The sequence below is a fragment of the Neoarius graeffei genome, chromosome 14, assembly GCF_027579695.1.
Source record: "Neoarius graeffei isolate fNeoGra1 chromosome 14, fNeoGra1.pri, whole genome shotgun sequence".
Lineage (NCBI taxonomy): Eukaryota > Metazoa > Chordata > Actinopteri > Siluriformes > Ariidae > Neoarius > Neoarius graeffei.
Window position 1 is genome coordinate 36,232,832 of NC_083582.1, and position 25,847 is coordinate 36,258,678.

At 41.3% G+C, this 25,847-nt stretch overlaps 1 protein-coding gene across 1 annotated transcript in view; it reads left to right on the top strand.

The window, feature by feature from the left end:
• The window catches only part of bicc1b (BicC family RNA binding protein 1b), a 172,942-nt gene that overhangs the window by 135,184 nt on the left and 11,911 nt on the right, over positions 1-25,847 (top strand). Inside the window, exons 12-16 of the mRNA XM_060939572.1 lie at positions 5,392-5,564; positions 5,683-5,824; positions 6,612-6,765; positions 18,363-18,519; positions 25,489-25,528. Of these exons, the coding sequence (XP_060795555.1) occupies positions 5,392-5,564; positions 5,683-5,824; positions 6,612-6,765; positions 18,363-18,519; positions 25,489-25,528 (666 nt within the window). The remainder of the gene's footprint in view (positions 1-5,391; positions 5,565-5,682; positions 5,825-6,611; positions 6,766-18,362; positions 18,520-25,488; positions 25,529-25,847) is intronic.

Here is a 25,847-nt window from a genome sequence, read left to right on the forward strand (position 1 = left end):
GTGAAATAATTTCCCTTAAATTTAAAATAACGGGAAAATAAAAAACAATCAAAAAGTAATGTTTCAAAGCTGTTTATTAATTCCTCGTACTGCACAAACTAGCCCCATCCTTTTGGCTACGAGCGGAGCCAGCTGGTAGATCAGACTTTTGCCATAGACGGTCGGCAAAACAGCGAAAACGTCCTTCTTGAAAAGGAATGAGCGGAGAGCCTCTTCCTGCTCATGTTTCAACGAAAACTCCAAGTCTAATTCTTCTAAAACTGATTCCAAAGCGGAGTCAAACGCGCGCTGTTCACTAGCCGTAGCCATCTTTCCTGTTGCGCTTTCTCCAGCATCGCGCAGCTTTGTCGTCACTCCTGCAAAAGCCCGCCGAAAGAATCCAAACAAAGACCTTGCGTTGTGATTGGCGGGCACGATTTGATGCCTGGGGTGTTTTTGTTTATATGGTGCGAGGCTAGACCCACTCGCTAGGCAAAAATATTTTTGGCCGCTAGGCGGGTGGGTCTAGTTTACTAGGCTAGGTGAGAGGCTGAGGGCTATAGAAATGGAGATTGGCACCACCCAATGTGCCTTCAAGGCCTGGTTAGTACTAGGATAGGAGACTGCCTGGAAAGATCAGGTCCTGGCATGGGAGAGACTTTGACTTTGTCTCTTCTATGTGCAGATAGCCCACGTTTTAGCTCTGTGCTTATTCAAATGCATGTATTGACAGTATAAAAATGCTATAGTATTTTATGGAATACCTTGACAAGAAATAAAATGTGCATGATTTACCATGAAGCTAAATGTGCTCAATCAATCATGACATGTTTAGTGTCTAACATTGTTTGGCACTGGAGCTACGAGGCGAATGTAGCGAAGTCATGGACGTCGAATTCACCCCAAAATTTGTGAATACATACACACAGATTGAATTTTTGTCTTATAGGACACAATATATGGGGAAAGCCATCTTGGACAACTGGACGCCTTTGTTTTCCTTTTTACTTGCTGCTGATTGGTATTATCTGCGTCCACAGGCTCAACCCCCCAAAAAAGTTTGAAGCTGGAAATGTACTGGAATTCTGAAATTTGTATGGATAATAATGTAATAGTTTATTTTCCTTTTTTATTTATTTTTTTTTTTAAATCTGGTCTCGTTCTGTTATTTTAAGCAAACTGTTCAGTATTTATGCAGACAATTTTAGGGGAGAATTTAGGTTTCCATTCAAACATTTTGCAGCTTTAAACTAATTTTAAACTAATTCCCCCCCCCCCCAAAAAAAAAGTCTACAAAAGAAAATGGGGAAGTTATGTTTTATTTATGTGGTCATGTGATAATCCTAAAGATAACTGTTGACGGAATGAAGAGCACAAAAACAGTAGCATAGTTATGGGTGGTTTGCAGAGGTGAGGACTTGAGACTTGGGGACTTGGACTCGAGTCGACTCGAGTCACTGTTTTCATGACTTGTGACTTGACTTGACAAAACATGAAAATACTTGAGACTTGACTCGGACTTGGAAGTTTAAGACTCGGGACTTGACTTGACTTGACACACGATGACTTGAGTGACTTGAGTGTTATTTCCATCGTGTTTTTATTGTGAAAATAAAATGTAATATGCACATACTTCAGTAATTTTGATTGCACTGCCGTTGCGTTGTCACCGCCCTGTCCATCAGGCACGCTCTCTGCGTGGGCTATATACTGGCACGCCCCATGCCACGATGTGTTCACAGATTTCACATCATATCATCATGTCAGCCATCCCAAGAGTAATCACTTTCAGCTTCAAGGGCTACTGCCTAGAAGGTAAACGACGAATGGCACAGTGCAAGATTTGCAACGTGACGATTTCTGACAGCCAGACCACGACCTCCAATTCCGTCCGGCATTTGAAGATCCATTCTGCCCAGTAAGTTTATTAATGTGTTGTTATTTGGTGATAGCAGCTAAACTCCTCGTTAGCCAATGTTAGCCACGAGAGTCAGCGGTAGGAGGATTTTAGCCGTTGCAGATGTAGCTAGGGATTCAGTTTATTATTGTGAAATTCTTATGTGAATGCTGGTAAGCAATGTAGTTACGTCAAGTTTAATGATATTGTATATCAGTAGTAGTAAGTTGATTGTGTACTTTGCAGTCGTGATGCTGAATAACATAAGCAGCTTCCTATCCTGTTGTTCTGTTTCAGGGTTAAGCTAATGGTCAGCTTGTGAACATGTACACGGTCATGAGCAGTACAAATTCGTGTAAGTGTGTTCGTGTACATTAGCCAGACTGTCCATAGGGCATAAAGGCAGGGGAGTTTATCATAGCCGTTTGAAATAGCAGTGCAGCAACCTGCACATTTTTTTCGTCACACTACCCGGTCAAAAAAGAAAAGAAAACTCTGTCCCACTGCCTATCATGCACTATTGAAAAAAGCGCCACGATTTGGATTCACCGGCATGCCACTCGCTGTTTGAATGCAGGCTAGCAGCAATACTAAACTCTGCAAAATAGGCTGACTGTGTGCGGGAGTCTCGGTTCCCGCTGTAACACAGTGTTACGAAAATAAATTGTGCAGTCATCCAAACCATGGATTTACATTTAGTATATCAGGCTACCAGGCCGCCAAAACAATGGTTTGAATGACTACAATTTAGAGAGCACAACTCTGTAACTGAACAGGTGCATTGGATATTTCCCAGTGAGGTCATTTAAAAAGTCTCTGGGTAATTGTTCAAGGAAAGATGAATCCCGTGCACTGTCCTTTCCGTATTGTTCCCGAAACGTTGCACTTGTGGTAAGGAGGACAGTGCGTTAGCCACGACCGAAACGTTGTGAGCAAAGTTCCTGTGGAAAGGAATGCGCGGGATGCATATTTCATTTAACATTTATTTTCGTAACAATCTATTATAGCGGGAACCAAGACTCCCACGCCAAAGTCGTTCTATATGTCCCCGCTCCGCACAGGCTGAGGCAGCCTCGGAGAGCAAGAGAGTGCTTTTGCACACACCTCTGTAGCTTGTCATATGGGGTAAGATGATGTCACTTTTGCACGGGCGAACAGGTCTTCTTTTTGAGACCTAAATTATGTCTGACACATTTCTCTATCCTTTGGGGGTTTTTTTTACTGGCGCAAACATACATCGAAGTCACTTCAGGTTTCTCCACGTGTATCTTATTAATAATAATCATCTCATCTGACGTGATTAGAGATTGGAGGAGCTCATGCCCCTGTTAACCCAAGGTGTCGTCCTACCCTCTTTTAACTACGCACATAACAGAATGCCAATTCTCTGTTTATTTTTCTTGTTGGCTGATGGCAATGTGAGAAACTTAGTTGGCTTTCAATCTTGCAATCAATTTTGCCATCAATAAATAACTTTGTGACATTATTACTGTTTTGTTTTATTCCATGATGTATTTTACAGAACATGAGTATTTAAAATGCAAATATTTAACAGGCTGGGCACATGTGCCAGGGATGTTTACTGACATTTACTTATGTATTGCCTTTTCAATGTATTAAATTCATATTCTGCTGCTAAAATTACGCCAATACGCCTAAGGTGACTTGACTTGGACTTGACTTGACTTATTATAGGACTTGACTTGACTTGACTTGACATAGCCTGTGACTTGACTTGACTTGACTTGCCCAAGACAAAAAAGACTTGGGACTTACTTGGGACTTGAAGGTTAAGACTTGAGACTTACTTGAGACTTGCACATGTGTGACTTGGTCCCATCTCTGGGTTTTGACGTTTGATTCATTCCTTCCTTCATCTTCAGTAATCATGGTTACATTTGATGCTGTTTTCTTTCATTAAATAGTTTTAATTTGGTTTCTTCATCTGTCCAAACATTGAACGAGTGTCCCCTACTCAACCATTTGTTCAGAAAAACTTATTTCCATCACTCTTTTTTGCATCACGTATTTATCAGTAAGCTCCAGTTTCCACTTCAGCTATCCATCCATCTATCCATTATCTGTAGCTGCTTATCCTGTCCTACAGGGTCGCAGGCAAGCTGGAGCCTATCCCAGCTGCCTATGGGCAAGAGGCAGGGTACACCCTGGACAAGTCGCCAGGTCATTGCAGGGCTGACACAGAGACAAACAACCATTCACACTCACATTCACACCTACGGTCAATTTAGAGCCACCAATTAACCTAACCTGCATGCCTTTGGACTGTGGGGGAAACCGGAGCACCCGGAGGAAACCCACGCGGACAGCATGCAAACTCCACACAGAAAGGCCCTTGCCGGCTGCTGGGCTCAAACCCAGGACCTTCTTGCTGTGAGGTGACAGTGCTAACCACTACACCACCATGCCGCTCCACTTCAACTAATGTTCTGTTATGTATTTAGGCATTTTTGCAAATATATTTCACCATTTGTTTCTAAATTCAGGGTGTGTTTTACATTTTTGAAATGCATAGAAAAGCTTGGTGTAAAATGTCATATAGACTCCTTGTTCAATACCTTAGCTTTGTAACTCAAGTGTAAACTCTGACTACATTTGTGGTAAGCATTTTCTACAGTAGGGGCGGCACGGTGGTGTAGTGGTTAGCGCTGTCGCCTCACAGCAAGAAGGTCCGGGTTCGAGCCCCGTGGCCGGCGAGGGCCTTTCTGTGCAGAGTTTGCATGTTCTCCCCGTGTCTGCGTGGGTTTCCTCCGGGTGCTCCGGTTTCCCCCACAGTCCAAAGACATGCAGGTTAGGTTAACTGGTGACTCTAAATTGATCATAGGTGTGAATGTGAGTGTGAATGGTTGTCTGTGTCTATGTGTCAGCCCTGTGATGACCTGGCGACTTGTCCAGGGTGTACCCCGCCTTTCGCCCGTAGTCAGCTGGGATAGGCTCCAGCTTGCCTGCGACCCTGTAGAACAGGATAAAGCGGCTAGAGATAATGAGATGAATGATGATTTTCTACAGTAAGTGTGTCAACTATTATTCTTTTTATTTTGTAAAGTATAATAAATACACAGTATGACCAAAAGTTTGTGCATGCCTGATCTTCACACCCATATGTGGGTTTTTCCCAAACTGTTGCCACAAAGTTGGAAGCACACAATTTTATATAGGATATCTTTGTATGCTGTAGCTTTATAATTTCCCATTATTGGAACTAAGAGGCCCAAACCTGTTCCAGCATGACAATGCCCCTGTTCACAAAGCAAAGAACTGAAGTGTCCTGCATAGAGCCTTGACCTCAACCCCTCTGAACACCTTTGGGATCAACTCTGACTGAACCTCAGGCCCAACATCGGTGCCTGATCTCACTAATGCTGTTGTGGCTGAATGAGTACAAATCCCCACAGCATTCCCAGAATATGTTCAAAAGACACGTGTGTGATAGTGAGATGTCTACAAACTTTTGACCATATAGCGCTTATACTCTATTTTTGTACCAAAACCTCCAGCTTTTTCATCACCCCTGATGATCCATCCAGCCACTCAAGCCACATTGACCAACATCCTGCTCCAGACTTACACACAGAATACACCGTCTCCTCCACCCGGCCTTGCTCCAATAGATCCACAGGTCAATGGAGTCACAGACTGCAGCAAGGCCGTGTCCTCCCTCAATGGCAAGGTGACCAAGCTTCAAATATTTCATGATACCAGTTAGGCTAGAAAAGATGAATAAGGGAAAATATCCTGTGGAAGAGGCGTACACTCTGAAATGAATCTGTGTCTGTTTTGTGCTGTAGCACTCCAGCTCTATGTACAGCAGAATGTCCACTTCCTCACTGGCTGAAAAAGTTCTGAATGCGGCACACGGGGATCCTGTCCAGGACGCCGGCACACACTGTCCATCTGAACCACTGTCCACCAAGTCCAGTCAGGATCAAGGTACGCCCACCCTGGAGTAAATATGCTGTTGTACAAATGTGAACAAATTCAGCGTATTTGCATGATTATTGCTCCAGTCTTTCATACATTTGATCTGGTTTTAGTTCATGTTGTTAAGGTTCAGTAAGCAAAGTTTATTTAGCACTTAGTACAGTTGTCTTTATGTATTTGTAGGAATGGTAGCATAGACCTGCTAGTATATCTAAACTGTAAGTTTATATTTGTATTATGTTTGATTTTTTTTTTTTAAATAAGGGAACATGAACACTTTGTGTAATAGAACCTCTATATAGAAATTGTTGCTCCTGATGTTGTAAGTGCTAGCTGTGAAGTAGTTAGTTTTTTCCTGCTAATGTTCCCACTCCTGTTATTTAGGGATAAATGTGGTGAATTATTTTATTTTACCCTACTCCTCTGACCTTCTTCAAATTGAAATTGAAATTGTATTATATTGACTTTGGTCAGTTTATTTATGTATTAATGCACGTTTGGTTCCAAATGGTTAAGCCATGCTTTCCTGAATGCCAAGCATTTCCGTATTCCTGCATTGTAACCATTAAGATGTGTTTGAGTTGGCTGAACTTCCAAAAACCAGGATAAGGGTATGGCTTTTGTCCTTCACTCAGACTAGGAGTCAATTAAACTCGAGTTTCCTGCCTCTGGTGAGCAGTGGAGCTGTAATGAGGGCGGTAGACTCCAGATTCCTTTATGCCAAGAGTAGTCATGCTATACAATTGTTAACCAAATATGTCTGTCATTTCGCTTAGAAGTGTGTGTGTGTGTTCAGGACCTGATACTTTCGTGGAGGTGGGTATGCCACGGAGCCCTTCACACTCGGGCAACAGCAGTGAACTAAAGCAGATGCTGGCCTCCTGTAAAACAGCCTCAGGCAAGAGGCAGGCTGTGGAATTGCTTCAAGGCACAAAGAACTCTCATTTACAGTATGTTCTCACATCTACACACACACACACACACACACACACACACAGTCACAACTGCTACAAACACACAGCATATACAGCACTGCCAACAAATGCATAACACATTCTAACCACTAGATTATGATGTGTATTTTTACGAATGCTACGGTGTAGAAAACCACAGACAGATAGGTATAGAGTAGCAGCTTAGCAGAGCAATCCTGATCCCACATTTTTCATTGTTTCTACTGTCATATGAGCATGTATATACAGTACGTACAGTGCCCTCCATGAGTATTGCCCTCCCCTTGTAAAGATTAGTAAAAAAGGGCTAGAAAATAATCCACCATTTGGTGAAGTTGCTTCATCTTCTGCTGAAAAAATGAGAAAAATCCAACCTTTAATTGAAATATGTTTATTCAGAGAAAAACAAATCTCTGATCAAGAAATAATTATTTTCAACAAAAACACATGTGCCACTATTATTAGCACCCCTGGAAATTATAGAGAACACAATGTAACTGAAGTATGTTTCCTATTTAAATTGTACAACCCCAATTCCAAAAAAATTGGGACACTGTGTAAAACATAAATAAAAACAGAATGTGATTATTTGCAAATCATGGAAACCCTATATTTCATTGAAAATAGTACAAAGACAACATATCAAATGCTGAAACTGAGAAATGTTATTGTTTTTTGGAAAAAATAAATGAGTTGAGTTGAGTTGGCGCATGTGCATTCTGTGCTATGCACTTCCTGGTTTCTGAGTTGTTTGCAACGAGTCTTTTTTCCGCAAGTGTTGGTGTTAAATCACTAATCTTTTTCTTTTTTTCTACAAATAATTTTCCAGTATCCTCTTCATTTTTTTATTGTACTTTTCGCTTTCCTTTTTGTACTTTCCACTTTCGCTGCGTAAAGACCACAAGCGGAGGCCATCCACATCGGATCTGCTTTAATATCAACAGATCTTCGATTAAGGTACATGAATCTTCTCATCATGGCACACCTTCAGCTTGTTCAGTGTACTGAGTGCAGGATGTTTAGTCATTCTTCCTCCATCGCTAGTGACAGCTTTATTTGTGAAAAGTGCAGATTAGTTAGCTCTCTGATGGAGAAGATTGCAGTTTTAGAAGCGCGTATCCAGGCTTTAGAGAAGGCCAGTGAGAATGAGAACAGTGTAGTTTCTGTAGGGGAAAGTCTGGATGCCCTAGGTGGAGTTAGTAATCCCCCAACTCCGGCATTAGAGCCCTCACAGCGGGGCGAATGGGTAACGACTCGGCGGCATAAGCATAGAGCCAAAGCTACCGCTGAGGCTCGCCCACGGGAGCACCATTCCTCTCTGCTTCATGTGTCAAACAGGTTTGCTCTCCTTAGTGATGCACCCACTGAAAAATCTGAAGAGCTCTGGTTATAGGGGACTCTATCATACGGCACGTGAAATTAGCTCAGCCTTTAGGGGCACCAGCAGCTTTAGTCAGGTGTATTCCGGGAGCCAGGGCACCAGACATAGCAAGTAATCTTAGGCCAAAAAAAAAAGTGTGTGTTTCCGGTTACGTAGATTTCAAAACTAGGGTCGATAGGCAGGCTTTTTTTTTTTTTTAATTTTTTTTTTCAAGATGGCTGCCATAACCTATATTTAGACAGGAATAATTTCACAAAATATAATGAATTTCTTTGCAGGTCACCTGAGTTACCACCTTTTGATGAATCTGATGCAGCATGAGACACCTTTTAACATGAATTTTTCTGTAAATATAACAGCTCAATACACCATGAGAGAGAGAGAGCAGCCCCGCCCCTCTCTGCTCCCTGAGTGGAGCTCGTCGCCTTGGTAATGGTGCAGGGAAAAGACACAATATAACAAGCAAAGAGCGCTTTTTCTCAGAGTTCCCTCTCCTCGAACAACGCTGATTTACACGGAAACGAAAGGAGCTATTCACAAAATTCTTTCACATTGAGTGCTACAAGGCTCCCATGAACACATAAATGTAATTTTTTTTGTCCCTAGTGTAAAAAATGTGGACACTAGAGCGAGTTAAAAACAAGTGACTTTTCTGATTTTGCAGTAAAAGCGCTGCCACGTTTATAATGTGAGTCTATGGGAGAGCGCGGCTGTCCTCTCCTTACTTTCAGGCTTCTCATTCAAAAACTGTAAATCCTATCGCTCAGGGAGACACTTGTCTTGATTCACACAATGTGTGACTACAACCTTTGAGAAAGTTGTGTGTGTAGAGTGAAAATTGTGGCTGAGAAAACAGTTTAAATGAGAAAGTTAGAGCTTTTTTTTTTTCAAGCTGCCTACACTCTAAACTCTTGAGCTCCACTGGTGTGTAACGCCATAGACACCCATTATAAAGCCTGAATTTCTCCAGATGTGCTCATGGTGTTTGATCTGTGACTGATCAAAAAGTATAGAACCGAGCAAAAAAGTTGAATGCCAGATCCACACAGGAGAATTTTGTCTCCGTTTTAAAGTTTGAATCATGTCTCTAGGTGAAAGACAAAATAAGCGTTATCTCTGCTTCTGTTCCCTCCGACGGCCCCGACACACTACTGCCTCCGCCGAGTGCGCGCGCACACACCGCATGTCGGGGCTGCGGATGAGTTACTCTCCCCTGATCAACGAAGTCTGCGGGGAATTTGTGGTTATTATCGGTACAAACAGCGTGAATCACAACTTAAATGAGTGCGGTTCAGTTTGACATTATTGTCAGTCCGTTAGATAAACATTTAATTTTATTAAAATCGAAAATTAATATTTAGAGCCTGTGGGCTACAAAAATAAGTCATTAAAGTAGCCGGCTGGACTTAATTGTGTAGTCGGCTGTATGGCCGGCAGCCGGCGCTTGTGGAAAGCCCTGATTTTCCCAGTGAGTGACAAAAACTTCCAGTTCACGCGGTTGGGTTATATGTAAAAGTCGCGACTGGGAAAAAAACGAAAAAAAAGTTTAGGGTCAGGCGGTACGGATTAGGGTCGGTCGGGTAACCGGAAACACACACACTTTTTTTTTTGGCCTTAGGGCCCTAGGCAAGCAAGGGTTCTCAAAGATAGTTATCCATGCAGGAGCTAATGATATACGCCTTCGTCAGTCTGAGGTTATTATGAGTACTTTGTAGAGGTGTTTAAATTAGCGAAGGCGATGTCCGATGCTGTAGTATGCTCTAGCCCCATCCCAATGTGGCGTGGCGATGTAGCTTACAGCAGGTTATGGTCACTAAAATGCTGGTTGTCCAGATGGTGCTCTGAAAACAGTGTGGGCTTTATAGATAATTGGGCTAATTTTGAGGGCACTGCTGGCCTGTTAGGGCGGGACGGTATCCATCCCACTCGGGAAGGTGCTGCTCTCATTTCTTGCAGCATAGGTCATAGTCTCAGAACAGGTCTAGTTAATTTCTGACAATCCAGAGCCAAGGCCAGGGAGCAGATGAACAGGCTAAACCGACTGCCTGCTAGCTGCACAGAGTAGTCACTCAGGGTCCACTACATTGAGACTGTGTCTGTTCCCCAAGCTAAACAAAAAAGTAGAAATACTCAGAGAGTTTGTTCCAGTAACCTAATCAATATAAAATTAGATCATACTAACTGTACAGCTGCTGCCAGCACCTTTGATCTAAAGGTGGGGCTATTAAATATTAGATCTCTTACATCTAAAGCACTAATGGTTAATGAACTTATTATTGATCAGGAGTTTAATGTACTTTGTTTAACTGAAACATGGATTAAGCCAAATGAATATATAGCATTAAATGAAGCTAGTCCTCCTGGATACAGTTATATACACCAGCCTCGTCAAACTGGCAGAGGAGGAGGCATCGCGGTTATTTATAATGATTATCTAGATGTAACACAAAAACCTGGTTATAAATTTAATACATTTGAAGTTCTTCATACTAATATAATGTATGTAGCTTCGAAAAATAAGTCTACCCAGTTAATTCTGTTACTTATTATTTACAGGCCCCCGGGGCCATATTCTGAGTTTATTTCTGAATTTGCAGATTTTATCTCAGACCTGGTTATTTCCTTAGACAAAGCTTTAGTTGTTGGAGATTTTAATATTCACTTCAATAACCCAGAAGACCCTTTGAAAACAGCATTTGTGTCCATTTTAGATTCATTAGGGGTTAATCAGAATATCATAGGACTGACCCATAATGGTGGTCACACCCTCGATCGAATACTAACATTCGGGTTAAATGTAGAAAATATAGTCACACTTCCACAGTCTGAAGTTATCTCAGATCATTATCTCATCTCATTCAAAATATGTCTGAGTAATAATATATGCACCTCACCACGCTACTGTATTAAACGTAAATTCACGTCAGCTACTGCACAGAGCTTTATAAATGATCTCCTAGAGTTATCAACTTTGATTGGGCCACTTTCAGCCCCTGCAGAACTTGATCAGGCAACTGAATGCTTAGAGTCAACATTCTGCTATACTTTAGATAATGTAGCTCCTCTTAAAAGGAAAATGATCAGAGAGGAAAAAAAATAGCACCCTGGTATAGTGATGACACTCGCACTTTAAAACAGACCACTCAAAAATTGGAACGTAAATGGCGTCAAACAAAATTGGTAGCGTTCAAATTAGCGTGGAAGGAGAGCTTCCTGAAGTATAGAAAAGCTCTTAATGCTGCTAGATCAACATATCTCTCCTCCCTAATAGAAGATAACAAAAATAATCCTAGATTCCTATTTAATACTGTAGCAAAATTAACCAGGAATAAGTCCACTATATACACATGCACACCTGCAGTATGTAGTAGCAATGACTTCATGAATTTTTGTAATGACAAAATTGAAAATGCCAGACAAAAAATTCAAACTACTAATTTAAGGTCAGACAATGTAAGTGACCCTGTAGTTAACAATATAGCTGTATCAGATCAGCAATTAGAATGTTTTACTCCCCTTAGAGAAATTGAATTACTTTCACTAATCTCCACATCAAAAGCCTCAACTTGTGTACTAGATCCCTTACCTACACGTCTATTCAAACAGATAATACCTGAAGTAATTGAACCACTTCTAAAAATAATAAATTATTCTCTTAGGATCGGCTATGTACCCAAATCCTTTAAACTAGCAGTTATCAAACCCCTGATTAAAAAAACCTGACGTTGATCCCTGTCAGCTGTCCAATTATCGGCCAATATCAAACCTCCCCTTTATCTCCAAGATCCTTGAAAAAGCTGTGGCACAGCAGTTATGCTCATATTTACATAGGAATAACATCCATGAAATGTATCAGTCAGGATTTAGACCTCATCATAGCACAGAGACAGCACTGGTTAAAGTAGTAAACGACCTACTGTTGGCGTCTGATCAGGTTTGTGTCTCGCTACTTGTGTTGCTTGACCTTAGTGCAGCATTTAATACCATTGATCATTCCACTCTTCTGGATAGACTAGAAAATGTTGTGGCCCTCTCAGGTCTTATTTAACTGATTGCTATCAGTATGTTGATGTAAATGGTGATTTTTCTAGACATACTGAGGTGAAGTTTGGTGTTCCACAAGGTTCTGTCTTGGGTCCACTGCTTTTTTCTTTATATATGTTACCTCTGGGTGATATTATTCGTAAACATTGTATTAGTTTCCACTGTTATGGTGATGACACACAGTTGTATGTTTCTGCAAAACCTGATGAGAGACACCAGCTTAATAGAATTGAGGAATGTGTAAAGGACATTAGACACTGGATGCTTATTAACTTCCTTCTGCTTAACTCTGACAAGACTGAAGTACTTGTATTAGGACCACATGCAGCTAGAAGTAAGTTTTCTGATTACACAGTAACTCTGGATGGCCTTTCTGTTTCTTCGCGTGCAGCAGTAAAAGACCTCGGGGTGATTATTAACCCCAGTCTTTCATTCGAAACTCACATTGATAACATTACCCAGATAGCTTTCTTTCATCTCAGAAATATTGCTAAGATAAGAAATTTAATGTCACTACACGACGCAGAAAAACTAGTTCATGCTTTCGTTACCTCCAGGTTGGATTATTATAATGCCTTACTGTCTGGATGTTCCAATAAGTGCATAAACAAGCTCCAGTTAGTTCAAAATGCAGCAGCAAGAGTCCTTACTAGAACTAGAAAATATGACCACATCACCCCTGTTTTATCCACACTGCATTGGCTCCCAATCAAATTTTGTCTCATATCATCTCATTATCTCTAGCCGCTTTATCCTGTTCTACAGGGTCACAGGCAAGCTGGAGCCTATCCCAGCTGACTACGGGCAAAAGGCGGGGTACACCCTGGACAAGTCGCCAGGTCATCACAGGGCTGACACATAGACACAGACAGCCATTCACACTCACATTCACACCTACGGTCAATTTAGAGTCGCCAGTTAACCTAACCTGCATGTCTTTGGACTGTGGGGGAAACCGGAGCACCCGGAGGAAACCCACACGGACACGGGGAGAACATGCAAACTCCATACAGAAAGGCCCTCGCCGGCCACGGGGCTCAAACCCAGACCTTCTTGCTGTGAGGTGACAACGCTAACCACTACACCACCATGCCGCCCCATCAAATTTTGTATTGATTATAAAATACTACCATTGACCTTTAAAGCACTGAATGGTCTCGCACCACAGTACCTGAGCGAACTTCTGGTCCTTTATGACCCGCCACGCCTACTTAGATCAAAAGGTGCAGGCTATCTGCTGGTACCTTGTATAGTGAAGGCTATATCAGGGGGCAGAGCCTTTTCTTACAAAGCCCCACAGTTATAGAACAGCCTTCCAAGTAGTGTTCAGGAATCAGACACAGTCTCAGTGTTTAAGTCTAGGCTGAAAACATATCTGTTTAGTCAAGCCTTTTGTTAATGGTGTTTATGAGGTAAAGGTGTAGATCTGGAGGGTCCTTATACAGAGTGTTTTGGTAAACTGGGATGTATGGATGCTATCGGCCCCACTTGCTTGCTCACTCGAGTTTGTTGATGGTGTAGTAGCTGGCTGCTTTATGTCCCGGGGCTCCCTCATGCCTGTGTTACCTTCTAGCTCTGCCCTTTTAGTTATGCTGTCATAGTTAGTTTTGCCGGACTCCCTGCTTGTACTCAGTGCAATGATATGTATACTGTTCCTACTTATTCAGGTGACATTAGGTGTACCTAACACCCTGTGTTTTCTTCCCCCCCCCCAAAAAAAAAAAACCTCTGTTCCTCTGAGTTACATGTCAGTCCTGAGATCGAGATGCTGACCTCTTCTGCTCCTCAGACCTGCCTGATCCATCCTGATGTCCTATGTCTGGTTAAAGTCTCATGACATTGTTCCTGTGGAGGACGGCCCCATATGGGCAGTTGAAAGCCACACTTGGAAGATGCTCTGGACTCTTAGGCCGAATCCCATTTCACCCCTTGGACCAACCCCTTAGCCCTTCCCCTCCATTTTGCGCGTTCACGTGAAGGGGTAGGGGTATCCCAATCCCAGTTAACGCGGAGGGGTAGGGGAAGGCGTAGGGCTTCTGTACCCCTCCAAACGGAGATTTTCCTGGAGCAGACTCCGAACGAAGGGGTTTGAATGATTTCCCACAATGCCATGCGGATTTCAGCGAGATTTCATGCGGATTTCAGAAAGATGGCGGTTCCCGCGGCGAAAGATTGTCATAAATGTATTTTCTCCATTATTTACGTGTTTTAAGTTGTTATCCAGAGGAAACACGCCGCTTGATTCGCTTTCGAGCTGAGAATGAGCAGCGATTTCTGAAATCCAAGCTGCTGCTAAAAAGCTTTGGGAGTGAGTATTGTTTTCGGTTGCTTTACTGCGTACGTTTTGTTCTGTTATTCTCGCTTTTATTGTTTACATGAGTGTTCTGACACCTCATTCTGTCGGATGTGGTGCACGAAGCGCCAAAGATATCCCATTCAGTGGTGTTAGTTAACAAATCACACCCTGCCAGCAGAGATTTCTGCCTCTGGCTCTGACTGTAGCGGCTGGTCGCAGCCAATGACGCGTCGCGTTTTGCTAACGTAAACGCTGACGGAGGTACGCGATGACGTATGCGATCGTTGAAGGGCTATCCCAATACGTAAGGGTTGAATTTCAAGCCCTATCCCTTGTAGCTCAGTTTCAAGGGGAAGGGCCAAGGGGAAGGCGGAGGGGTAGGGGTAGAAATTAGAATTGGGATTGGGCCTTACAGTAATGCTTTTATGGCTGAGGACTACAGTTGACTTGCTAACTTTAGGACTGCAGTTGTCATGAACAGTTTTGCACTCAAGTTTCCATCAATGAAGAGTTATAACATCAACGAAACTGACTTCATGTTAAAACTGTTAATGTTAGTCATGTTGTCAGTTATCACCCAAATGAGGATGGGTTCCCTTTTGAGTCTGGTTCCTCTCAAGGTTTCTTCCTCATGTCGTCTGAGGGAGTTTTTCCTTGCCACCGTCGCCACAGGCTTGCTCATTGGGGATAGATTAAGGATAAAATTAGCTCATGCCTAAGTCATTCAAATTCTGTAAAGCTGCTTTGGGACAATGTCTACTGTTAAAAGTGCTATACAAACAAACTTTTATATATATATATGCGCATACTCATTTTGAATTTGCAATATGGTTCAGAAAAGTTGGGACGGGGCAACAAAAGACTGAAAAAGTTGTGTAATGCTAAAAAACTAATTACGTTAATTGGCAACAGGTCAATCACATGATTGGCTATAAAAAGAGCATCCCGTAGAGGCGGACTCTCTCAGAAGTAAAGATGGGGAGGGGTTCACCGCTCTGTGAAAGACTACGTGGGCAAACAGTGCAACAATTTTTAAGAATAACGTTCTTTGATATAAAATTGCAAAGAATTTGGGGATCACATCATCTGTGGTACATAATATTAAAAGCAAGATGCAAGAGACAAGGCTGAAAACTGACATTGGATGCCTGTGACCTTCAGGCCCTCAAGTGACACTGCATTAAAAGCAGACGCATGTGGAAAGTCACTGTATGGGCTCAGGAACACTTCAGAAAACCATCATCTGTCAAAACAGTTCATTACCACATCCACAAATGCAAATTAAAAGCAGATATAAACAATATCCAGAAATGCTGCCACCTTCTCTAGGCCTGAGCTCTTTTATGATGGACTGAGACAAAGTGGAAAATTGTCCTGGGGTCTGACAAATCAAAAGTAGGAATTATTTTAGAAATCATGGACACCATGTCCTCCAAGCTAAAGAGGAGAGGGACTGTCCAGCTTGGTATTCGTGCACAGTTCAAAAGCCAGCATCTGTGATGGTATGAGGGTGCATTCGTGCACATGACATGGGTGGCTTGTATATCTGGGAAGGCATCATTAATGCTGAATGATATATGCACGTTTCAGAACAATATGCTGCAATCCAGACACAGTCTTTTTCAGGGAAGGCCTTCCTTCTTTCAGCAAGACAATGCCAAACCGCTTTCTGCCCATATTAAAACTACATGGCTCTGTTGTAAAAGAGTCCAGGTGCTAAACTGGCCTGCCTGCAGTCCAGACCTGTCTCCCATTTAAAACATTTGGTGCATTATGAAGCACAAAATACAACAAAGGAGACCCTGAATTGTTGAGCAACTGAAATTGTGTATCAGGCAAGACTGGGACAACATTTCTCTTTCAAAACTATAGCAATTGGTCGCCTCAGTTCCCAAACATTTACAGAGTGTTGTTAAAAGTAGAGGTAATGCAACACAGTGACATTCCCCATCCCAACTTTTCTGAAACATGTTGCTGACATCAAATTCAAAATGAGCATATATTTTTCAAAAAACAGTTTCAACATTTGATATGTTGTCTTTGTACTATTTTCAGTGAAATATAGGGTTTCCATGATTTGCAAATAATCATCTCATCTCATTATCTCTAGCCACTTTATCCTGTTCTACAGGGTCGCAGGCAAGCTGGAGCCTATCCCAACTGACTATGGGCGAAAGGCAGGGTACACCCTGGACAAGTCACCAGGTCATCACAGGGCTGACACATAGACACAGACAACCATTCACACTCACGGTCAATTTAGAGTCACCAGTTAACCTAACCTGCATGTCTTTGGACTGTGGGGGAAACCAGAGCACCTGGAGGAAACCCATATGGACAACATGCAAACTCCACGCAGAAAGGCCCTCGCCAGCCAGGGGGCTTGAACCCGGACCTTCTTGCTGTGAGGCGACAGCGCTAACCACTACACCACCATGCCGCCCTGCAAATTATCACATTATTATTATTATTATTATATTTACAGTTTACACAGCGTCCCAACTTTTTTGGAATTGGGGGTGTACATTTTTTAGTTGAATGGAGTGTGTAGGAACTTTCAAGCTGTAATCCATGACTTCCTGATTCACTGGGGAACAAATATGAGGTGACACAGAGGCCAAATTCTCTTACTCATCCATCAACACGCGAAAGAAAAAAGAACACACAAACCAAATGAGGAAGAAGTGTGTTGGCCTTCATAAGTCAGGGAATGGTTATAAAAAAAAACCAGCTACTTGCCTGAAAATGTCAATTTCTACTGGAAATGGATCTTTTTGGCAATAAACACTTGCAGTGGGTTTGGTATAAAAAGAAGGATGGCTATAATGAAAAGGACCCGATCCCAGCTGTAAAATATGGTGGAGGTTCTGTGATGTTTTGGGGCTGTTTTTCCTTCAAAGGCCCTGGAAACCTTGTTAGGGTGCATGGTATCATGGACGATATGAAATACCAGGACATTTTAAATCAACATCTGGCTGCTTCTGGCAGGAAACTAAAACTGGGTCATCATTGGATCTTCTAGAAGGACAATGATCCGAAACATGTGTCCAAATCAACACTAAAATGGTTCACTGAGCACAGAATCAAGCTTCTGCCCTGGCCATCTCAGTCCCCTGACCTGAACCCCAGTGAAACCCTGTGGGCTGAGCTGAAGAGGAGGGAGCACAAGAGAGGGCCGAGGACTCTGGATGATCTGGAGAGATTGTATAAAGAGGAATGGTTTCAGATGCCCTGCTCTCTAGATCACTAGTCACTAGAATGTCATTCATGAGTCACAGAAGAGTATGACGTGTTTTCACTTCTTACAACGCACTCAAAATTATCTGTTTTTACTGAATGCCTTGGCACACTTTGATTTATTTGGACCACTGTTTCTTATTTATTACCAGTGAAAGAAAATTAATTTGTGAATTTGAGCAGGGTTTCTCATCAATGCACCAACCCTTCTTACTTTCACAGGTACCTGATAGGAAACGTACACACGTTGTCAGTCAGGATGTGTATAATTAAGGATTTGGATTGTTACCAAACAAAAATAAATAAAAAATACTGTACCACAGTGTTTGTGTCCCAGCAGGTCGTCTTCTAGTGCTCAAGAGAGTTTTAAAGGTCAGCAGCTGACATCAAACAACTTACTTAAGGAGGAAAATAAATTGCTATGAAACATATACCTCCTGTAAGAGAGGTAGAGAAGAATTGCATTGTATCATGTGAATAGTCTCCAGTGACGATGTGCTTCTGAAGATGATGCTATTATTTTGAAAGCATGTATACTCAAGACTAAAATCACTAATTATAGTGGAATCTATTTTTCTGTTGTAAATTATTTCTCTCTAATTCCATTTACTTTTTTTTTTATCTCTGCCTCTCCAGTTCAGACTGCTTGCTTTCTGACTCAGACTCCAGTGCATCTGAGAGTCCCGTGGCAGATAAACGGGCTCCAGGCAGCGAGAGAGCAGCTGAACGAGCCGCCCAGCAGAACTCAGAGCGCATCCGTCTCCCGCCGCAGTCCTCTTTCTCCAACATGCAGGTACTCCAGCATGTGCTTTTTCATGTCCTCTATCTTCCATTACAGTGTCTTGCAAAAGTATTCATCCCCCTTGGTGTTTGTCCTGTTTTGTTGCATTACAAGCTGGAATTAAAATGGATGTTTGGGGGGTTAGCACCATTTGATTTACACAACATGCCTACCACTTTAAAGGCACAAATTGTGTTTTGTTTTTTATTTTGTGACACAGACAATAATTAAGATGGGGGAAAAAACAGAAATCTGGAGTGTGCACAGGTATTCAACCCCCCAAAGTCAATACTTTGTAGAGCCACCTTTTGCTGCAATTACAGCTGCAAGTCTCTTGGGGTATGTCTCTATTAGCTTAGCACATCTAGCCACTGGGATTTTTGCCCATTTCTCAAGGCAAAATTGCTCCAACTCCTTCAAGTTAGATGGGTTGCATTGGTGTACAGCAATCTTCAGGTTATGCCACAGATTCTCAATTGGATTGAGGTTTGGGCTTTGACTAGGCCATTCCAAGACATTTAAATGTTTCCTTGAAACCACTCCAGTGTAGCTTCAGCAGTCTGTTTAGGGTCATTGTCCTGCTGGAACGTGAACCTTTGTCCCAGTCTCAAACCTCTGGCTGACTCAAACAGGTTTTCCTTCAGAATTGCCCTGTATTTAGTGCCATCCATCTTTCCTTCAGTCCTGACCAGCTTTCCTGTCCCTGCAGATGAAAAATATCCCCACAGCATGATGCTGCCATCACCATGCTTCACTGTAGGAATGGTGTTCTCAGGGTGTTGGGTTTGCGCCACACATGTCATTTCCCATAATGGCCAAAAAGACCAGTTTTAGTTTCATTTAACCAGAGAATCTTCTTCCATGTGTTTGGGGAATCTGCCACATGCTGTTGGGCAAACTCCAAACGTGTTTTCTTAAGTAATGGCTTTTTTTTTGGCCACTCTTCCATAAAGCCCCGCTCTGTGGAGTGTACAGCTTAAAATGGTCTTATGGACAGATACTCCCATCTCCACTGTGGATCTTTGCAGCTCCTTCAGTGTTCTCTTTGGTGTCCTTTATTGCATCTCTGATTAATGCCCTCCTTGCCTGGTCTGTGAGTTTTGGTGGGCGGTCTTCTGTTGTCACATTTGCAGTGGTGCCATATTCTTTCCATTCTTCTATAATGGATTTAATGGTGCTCCTTGGGATATTCAAAGTTTGGTATATGTTTTTATAACCCAACCCTGATCTATACTTCTCCACAACTTTGTCTCTGACCTGTTTGGAGGCTCCTTGGTTCTCATGTTGCTTGCTTAGTAGTGTTGCAGAGTCAGGGTTCGAACAGAACAGGTTGATTTGTACAGACATCATGTGACACTGACTGCACACAGGTGGATCTTAATCAATTAATTATGTGACTTATGAAGTGAATTGGTTGGACCAGCTCTTATTTAGGGGTTTCATACGAAAGGGGGTGAATACCTATGCACACTCCAGATTTCTGTTTTTTCATCTTAATCATTGTTTGTGTCACAACAAAACAACAATTTGCACCTTTAAAGTGGTAGGCATGTTGTGTAAATCAAATGGTGCTAACCCTCCAAAAATCCATTTTAATTCCAGCTTGTAATGCGACAAAACAGGACAAAAGCCAAGGGGGATGAATGAATACTTTTGCAAGACAATGTATTGCAGTACTCAGACAAGTTTGATTGATTGATTGATTGATTGATTGATTGATTCCGAACAGTAAAGAAGATATAAAAACAAACAAAAAAAAACAAAAAATAAAAATAAAAAATGCAATCATCAAAACATCGTCATAAACAGAATAGTGTAGCCACAAGGCAATAACATAATAATGTTCGGAAAGGATTAGGAAGAAGTAAATAACTTATCAAATCCTAACCCTCTATACCACCGTTAATCAAACGTCACTTTCCATCATAATAAACTATATATACAAAAGAAAGCAAAATCAACAAAAAAAAAAACAACAACATACCAACATGGTATAATGTCGCCCAAATCAAATCGTATATATACAAATACTTATGCTATGCATATATACACACATACAATACATATATACAGTACATACATATACACATACCTATAACTATACACATCCATACGTACACAGACACCCATATCATAATTATGCATATTATGCTTATATATTATATACAATTATGCATTATTTATATATATATATATATATATATATATATATATATATATATATATATATATATACACACACACACACACACACACACACACACACAACCCCGATTCCAAAAAAGTTGGGACAGAGTACAAATTGTAAATAAAAATGGAATGCAATGATGTGGAAGTTTCAAAATTCCATATTTTATTCAGAATAGAACACAGATGACATATCAAATGTTTAAACTGAGAAAATGTATCATTTAAAGAGAAAAATTAGGTGGTTTTAAATTTCATGACAACAACACATCTCAAAAAAGTTGGGACAAGGCCATGTTTACCACTGTGAGACATCCCCTTTTCTCTTTACAACAGTCTGTAAACGTCTGGGGACTGAGGAGACAAATTGCTCAAGTTTAGGGATAGGAATGTTAACCCATTCTTGTCTAATGTAGGATTCTAGTTGCTCAACTGTCTTAGGTCTTTTTTGTCGTATCTTCCGTTTTATGATGCGCCAAATGTTTTCTATGGGTGAAAGATCTGGACTGCAGGCTGGCCAGTTCAGTACCCGGACCCTTCTTCTACGCAGCCATGATGCTGTAATTGATGCAGTACGTGGTTTGGCATTGTCATGTTGGAAAATGTAAGGTCTTCCCTGAAAGAGACGTCGTCTGGATGGGAGCATATGTTGCTCTAGAACCTGGATATACCTTTCAGCATTGATGGTGTCTTTCCAGATGTGTAAGCTGCCCATGCCACACGCACTAATGCAACCCCATACCATCAGAGATGCAGGCTTCTGAACTGAGCGCTGATAACAACTTGGGTCGTCCTTCTCCTCTTTAGTCCAAATGACACGGCGTCCCTGATTTCCATAAAGAACTTTACATTTTGATTTGTCTGACCACAGAACAGTTTTCCACTTTGCCACAGTCCATTTTAAATGAGCCTTGGCCCAGAGAAGACGTCTGCGCTTCTGGATCATGTTTAGATACGGCTTCTTCTTTGAACTATAGAGTTTTAGCTGGCAACGGCGGATGGCACGGTGAATTGTGTTCACAGATAATGTTCTCTGGAAATATTCCTGAGCCTATTTTGTGATTTCCAATACAGAAGCATGCCTGTATGTGATGCAGTGCCATCTAAGGGCCCGAAGATCACGGGCACCTAGTATGGTTTTCCGGCCTTGACCCTTACGCACAGAGATTCTTCCAGATTCTCTGAATCTTTTGATGATATTGTGCACTGTAGATGATGATGATATGTTCAAACTCTTTGCAATTTTACACTGTCTAACTCCTTTCTGATATTGCTCCACTATTTGTTGGTGCAGAATTAGGGGGATTGGTGATCCTCTTCCCATTTTACTTCTGAGAGCCGCTGCCACTCCAAGATGCTCTTTTTATACCCAGTCATGTTAATGACCTATTGCCAATTGACCTAATGAGTTGCAATTTGGTCCTCCAGCTGTTCCTTTTTTGTACCTTTAACTTTTCCAGCCTCTTATTGCGCCTGTCCCAACTTTTTTGAGATGTGTTGCTGTCATGAAATTTCAAATGAGCCAATATTTGGCATGAAATTTCAAAATGTCTCACTTTTGACATTTAATATGTTGTCTATGTTCTATTGTGAATACAATATCAGTTTTTGAGATTTGTAAATTATTGCATTCCGTTTTTATTTACAATTTGTACTTTGTCCCAACTTTTTTGGAATCAGGGTTGTGTATATATATATATATACATACACACAAATACTCACTTTTTATATAATATATCCGTATGTACCCATACCCACATATATACACTTATATTATCAATAGAATGTTATTGTAATTCCTCCTCCCTATACCTCATAAAGATCTGTTCCTTATACCTTTCTTTGAACTGGTTTATAGTTGTACATTTCATGAGCTTCACATTCAAACTGTTCCATACCTTTACTCCACAAATAGAGATACTGAACATTTTTAACGTTGTCCTAGCACTGCGAATTTTAAATTTCAATTTCCCCCTAAAATTATAGCCCCCCTCTCTATCTGAGAACATTATTTGGATATTCCTTGGTACTTTATAATTCCTTACTTTGTACATTACTAAGGCAGTTTTATATTCTATAATATCCCTGAATTTTAAACATTTTGAATTTAAGAAGATTGATTTAGTATGATCTCAGTAACCAGCACTATGAATTATTCTTATAGCTCTTTTTTGAAGTACAGTGGGGCAAAAAAGTATTTAGTCAGCCACCAATTGTGCAAGTTCTCCCACTTAAAAAGATGAGAGAGGCCTGTAATTTTCATCATAGGTATACCTCAACTATGAGAGACAGAATGGGGGGAAAGAATCCAGGAAATCACATTGTAGGATTTTTAATTAATTAATTGGTAAATTCCTCGGTAAAATAAGTATTTGGTCACCTACAAACAAGCAAGATTTCTGGCTCTCACAGACCTGTAACAACTTCTTTAAGAGGCTCCTCTGTCCTCCACTCGTTACCTGTATTAATGGCACCTGTTTGAACTCGTTATCAGTATAAAAGACACCTGTCCACAACCTCAAACAGTCACACTCCAAACTCCACTATGGCCAAGACCAAAGAGCTGTCAAAGGACACCAGAAACAAAATTGTAGACCTGCACCAGGCTGGGAAGACTGAATCTGCAATAGGTAAGCAGCTTGGTGTGAAGAAATCAACTGTGGGAGCAATTATTAGAAAATGGAAGACATACAAGACCACTGGTAATCTCCCTCGATCTGGGGCTCCATGCAAGATCTCACCCCATGGGGTCAAAATGATCATGAATGACCTGCAGAGAGCTGGGACCAAAGTAACAAAGGCTACCATCAGTAACACACTACGCCGCCAGGGACTCAAATCCTGCAGTGCCAGACGTGTCCCCCTGCTTAAGCCAGTACATGTCCAGGCCCGTCTGAAGTTTGCTAGAGAGCATTTGGATGATCCAGAAGAGGATTGGGAGAATGTCATATGGTCAAATGAAACCAAAATAGAACTTTTTGGTAAAAACTCAACTTGTCGTGTTTGGAGGAGAAAGAATGCTGAGTTGCATCCAAAGAACACCATACCTACTGTGAAGCATGGGGGTGGAAACATCATGCTTTGGGGCTGTTTTTCTGCAAAGGGACCAGGACGACTGATCCGTGTAAAGGAAAGAATGAATGGGGCCATGTATCGTGAGATTTTGAGTGAAAACCTCCTTCCATCAGCAAGAGCATTGAACATGAAACGTGGCTGGGTCTTTCAGCATGACAATGATCCCAAACACACCGCCCGGGCAACGAAGGAGTGGCTTCGTAAGAAGCATTTCAAGGTCCTGGAGTGGCCTAGCCAGTATCCAGATCTCAACCCCATAGAAAATCTTTGGAGGGAGTTGAAAGTCCGTGTTGCCCAGCAACAGCCCCAAAACATCACTGCTCTAGAGGAGATCCGCATGGAGGAATGGGCCAAAATACCAGCAACAGTGTGTGAAAACCTTGTGAAGACTTACAGAAAACGTTTGACCTCTGTCATTGCCAACAAAGGGTATATAACAAAGTATTGAGATGAACTTTTGTTATTGACCAAATATTTATTTTCCACCATAATTTGCAAATAAATTCTTTAAAAATCAGACAGACAATGTGATTTTCTGGATTTTTTTTTTCTCATTTTGTCTCTCATAGTTGAAGTGTACCTATGATGAAAATTACAGGCCTCTCTCATCTTTTTAAGTGGTAGAACTTGCACAATTGGTGACTGACTAAATACTTTTTTGCCCCACTGTATAGTTATTGCATGAAGTGAACATTTATACGTATTTCCCCACACCACTGAGCAGTACTTTTAAGTACGGTAAAACCAGGGAACAGTAAAAAATATGGAGTTAGTAGCATCAAATACACAAATGAGATATAAGAGCAAGAGCTTCTTTTCCACAGTCATATTAGCACAAAAATAGTGGAAACAACTAATGCTGGACTCAAAGTTCCAGAATACAATCCTGGAACAAGATGCATTTGCATCGAGTTATGGCAAAGATTTGGCTCAGCTACTTCGCAATGTACAAGAAGGCATGCACGGTGGTATTAGTACGAAAGCTGAAGCTTTGGAAACTGATCTGTTTGAGCAGAGTATCCAGATGAAGTAGGACTAAAGGATTAAAGTGCTGCTGCATTGCTGTTTTTAGGTCGAGATGATACGAAAGGGGGTGAATACCTGTGCACACTCCAGATTTCTTTTTTTTTATCTTAATTATTTTTTGTGTCACAATAAAAAAACCCAAACAAACAATTTGCACCTTTTAAAATACTAGGCATGTTGTGTAAATCAAGTGGTGCTAAACCTCCAAAAATCCATTTTAATTCCATCTTGTAAGGCGACAAAACAGGACAAACACCAAGGGGGGTGAATACTTTTGCAAGACACTGTACCAGAGCTACAGTGACTACAACATGAGTCGCAGTGTTCAGGAAATATGTTCCACATCTGCGTCAAAAAGTGAAATCTTTTTCAGTGAGCCGTGCTGCATAGGTTTGAATGGAGCTGAGTTTTCTTCAAGCAGTACTGATGGTTGTTGAGATGCTGTATTTTTGTTCCCAGTGTTTCACATGCTCAAGGTCAACTCACGCTTTGCGTTTTCAGTTTTACTGGAACCAGTATAAAGTAAACAAAAAGTCTGTTCATTAGTTTATAGCAAATACTTGTGAACAGAATGAAGCAGTGCTTATTTTGTGCTTTTGCTTCTCTATAAAGCAAGATGACAAGTGATAGATAGGACAACCATCTTCTTCGCCACAAAGCCTAAACACTCTCTGATTATCTCTTTCTCTCCAGGCCTTTGATTATGAGCAGAAGAAGTTGCTGGCAACCAAAGGTATGTGGTAGACAAACTTAATCTCTGCTGAAGTATTTGCTTATAATTTTCTTTTTTCCTGTTCATCCCCAATTTCCCGTATCTGTTTTCCTCCCACTGTCCAAAGCCATGCCAGGCATTAGATTGGTGATTGTAAATTTCCTCTAGGTGTGAATGAGTGTATGAATGAGTGTGTTCATGGTGCCCTGTAATGGACTGGCATACAGTTCAGGGTGATAGGCTCCAGAGCCAGCACAACCCTGATTAGGATAAATCAGTTACTAAATAAAGATGAAGGGATGAATTAATGTTCATCTGAAAAATAACAAAATGAGGCAGC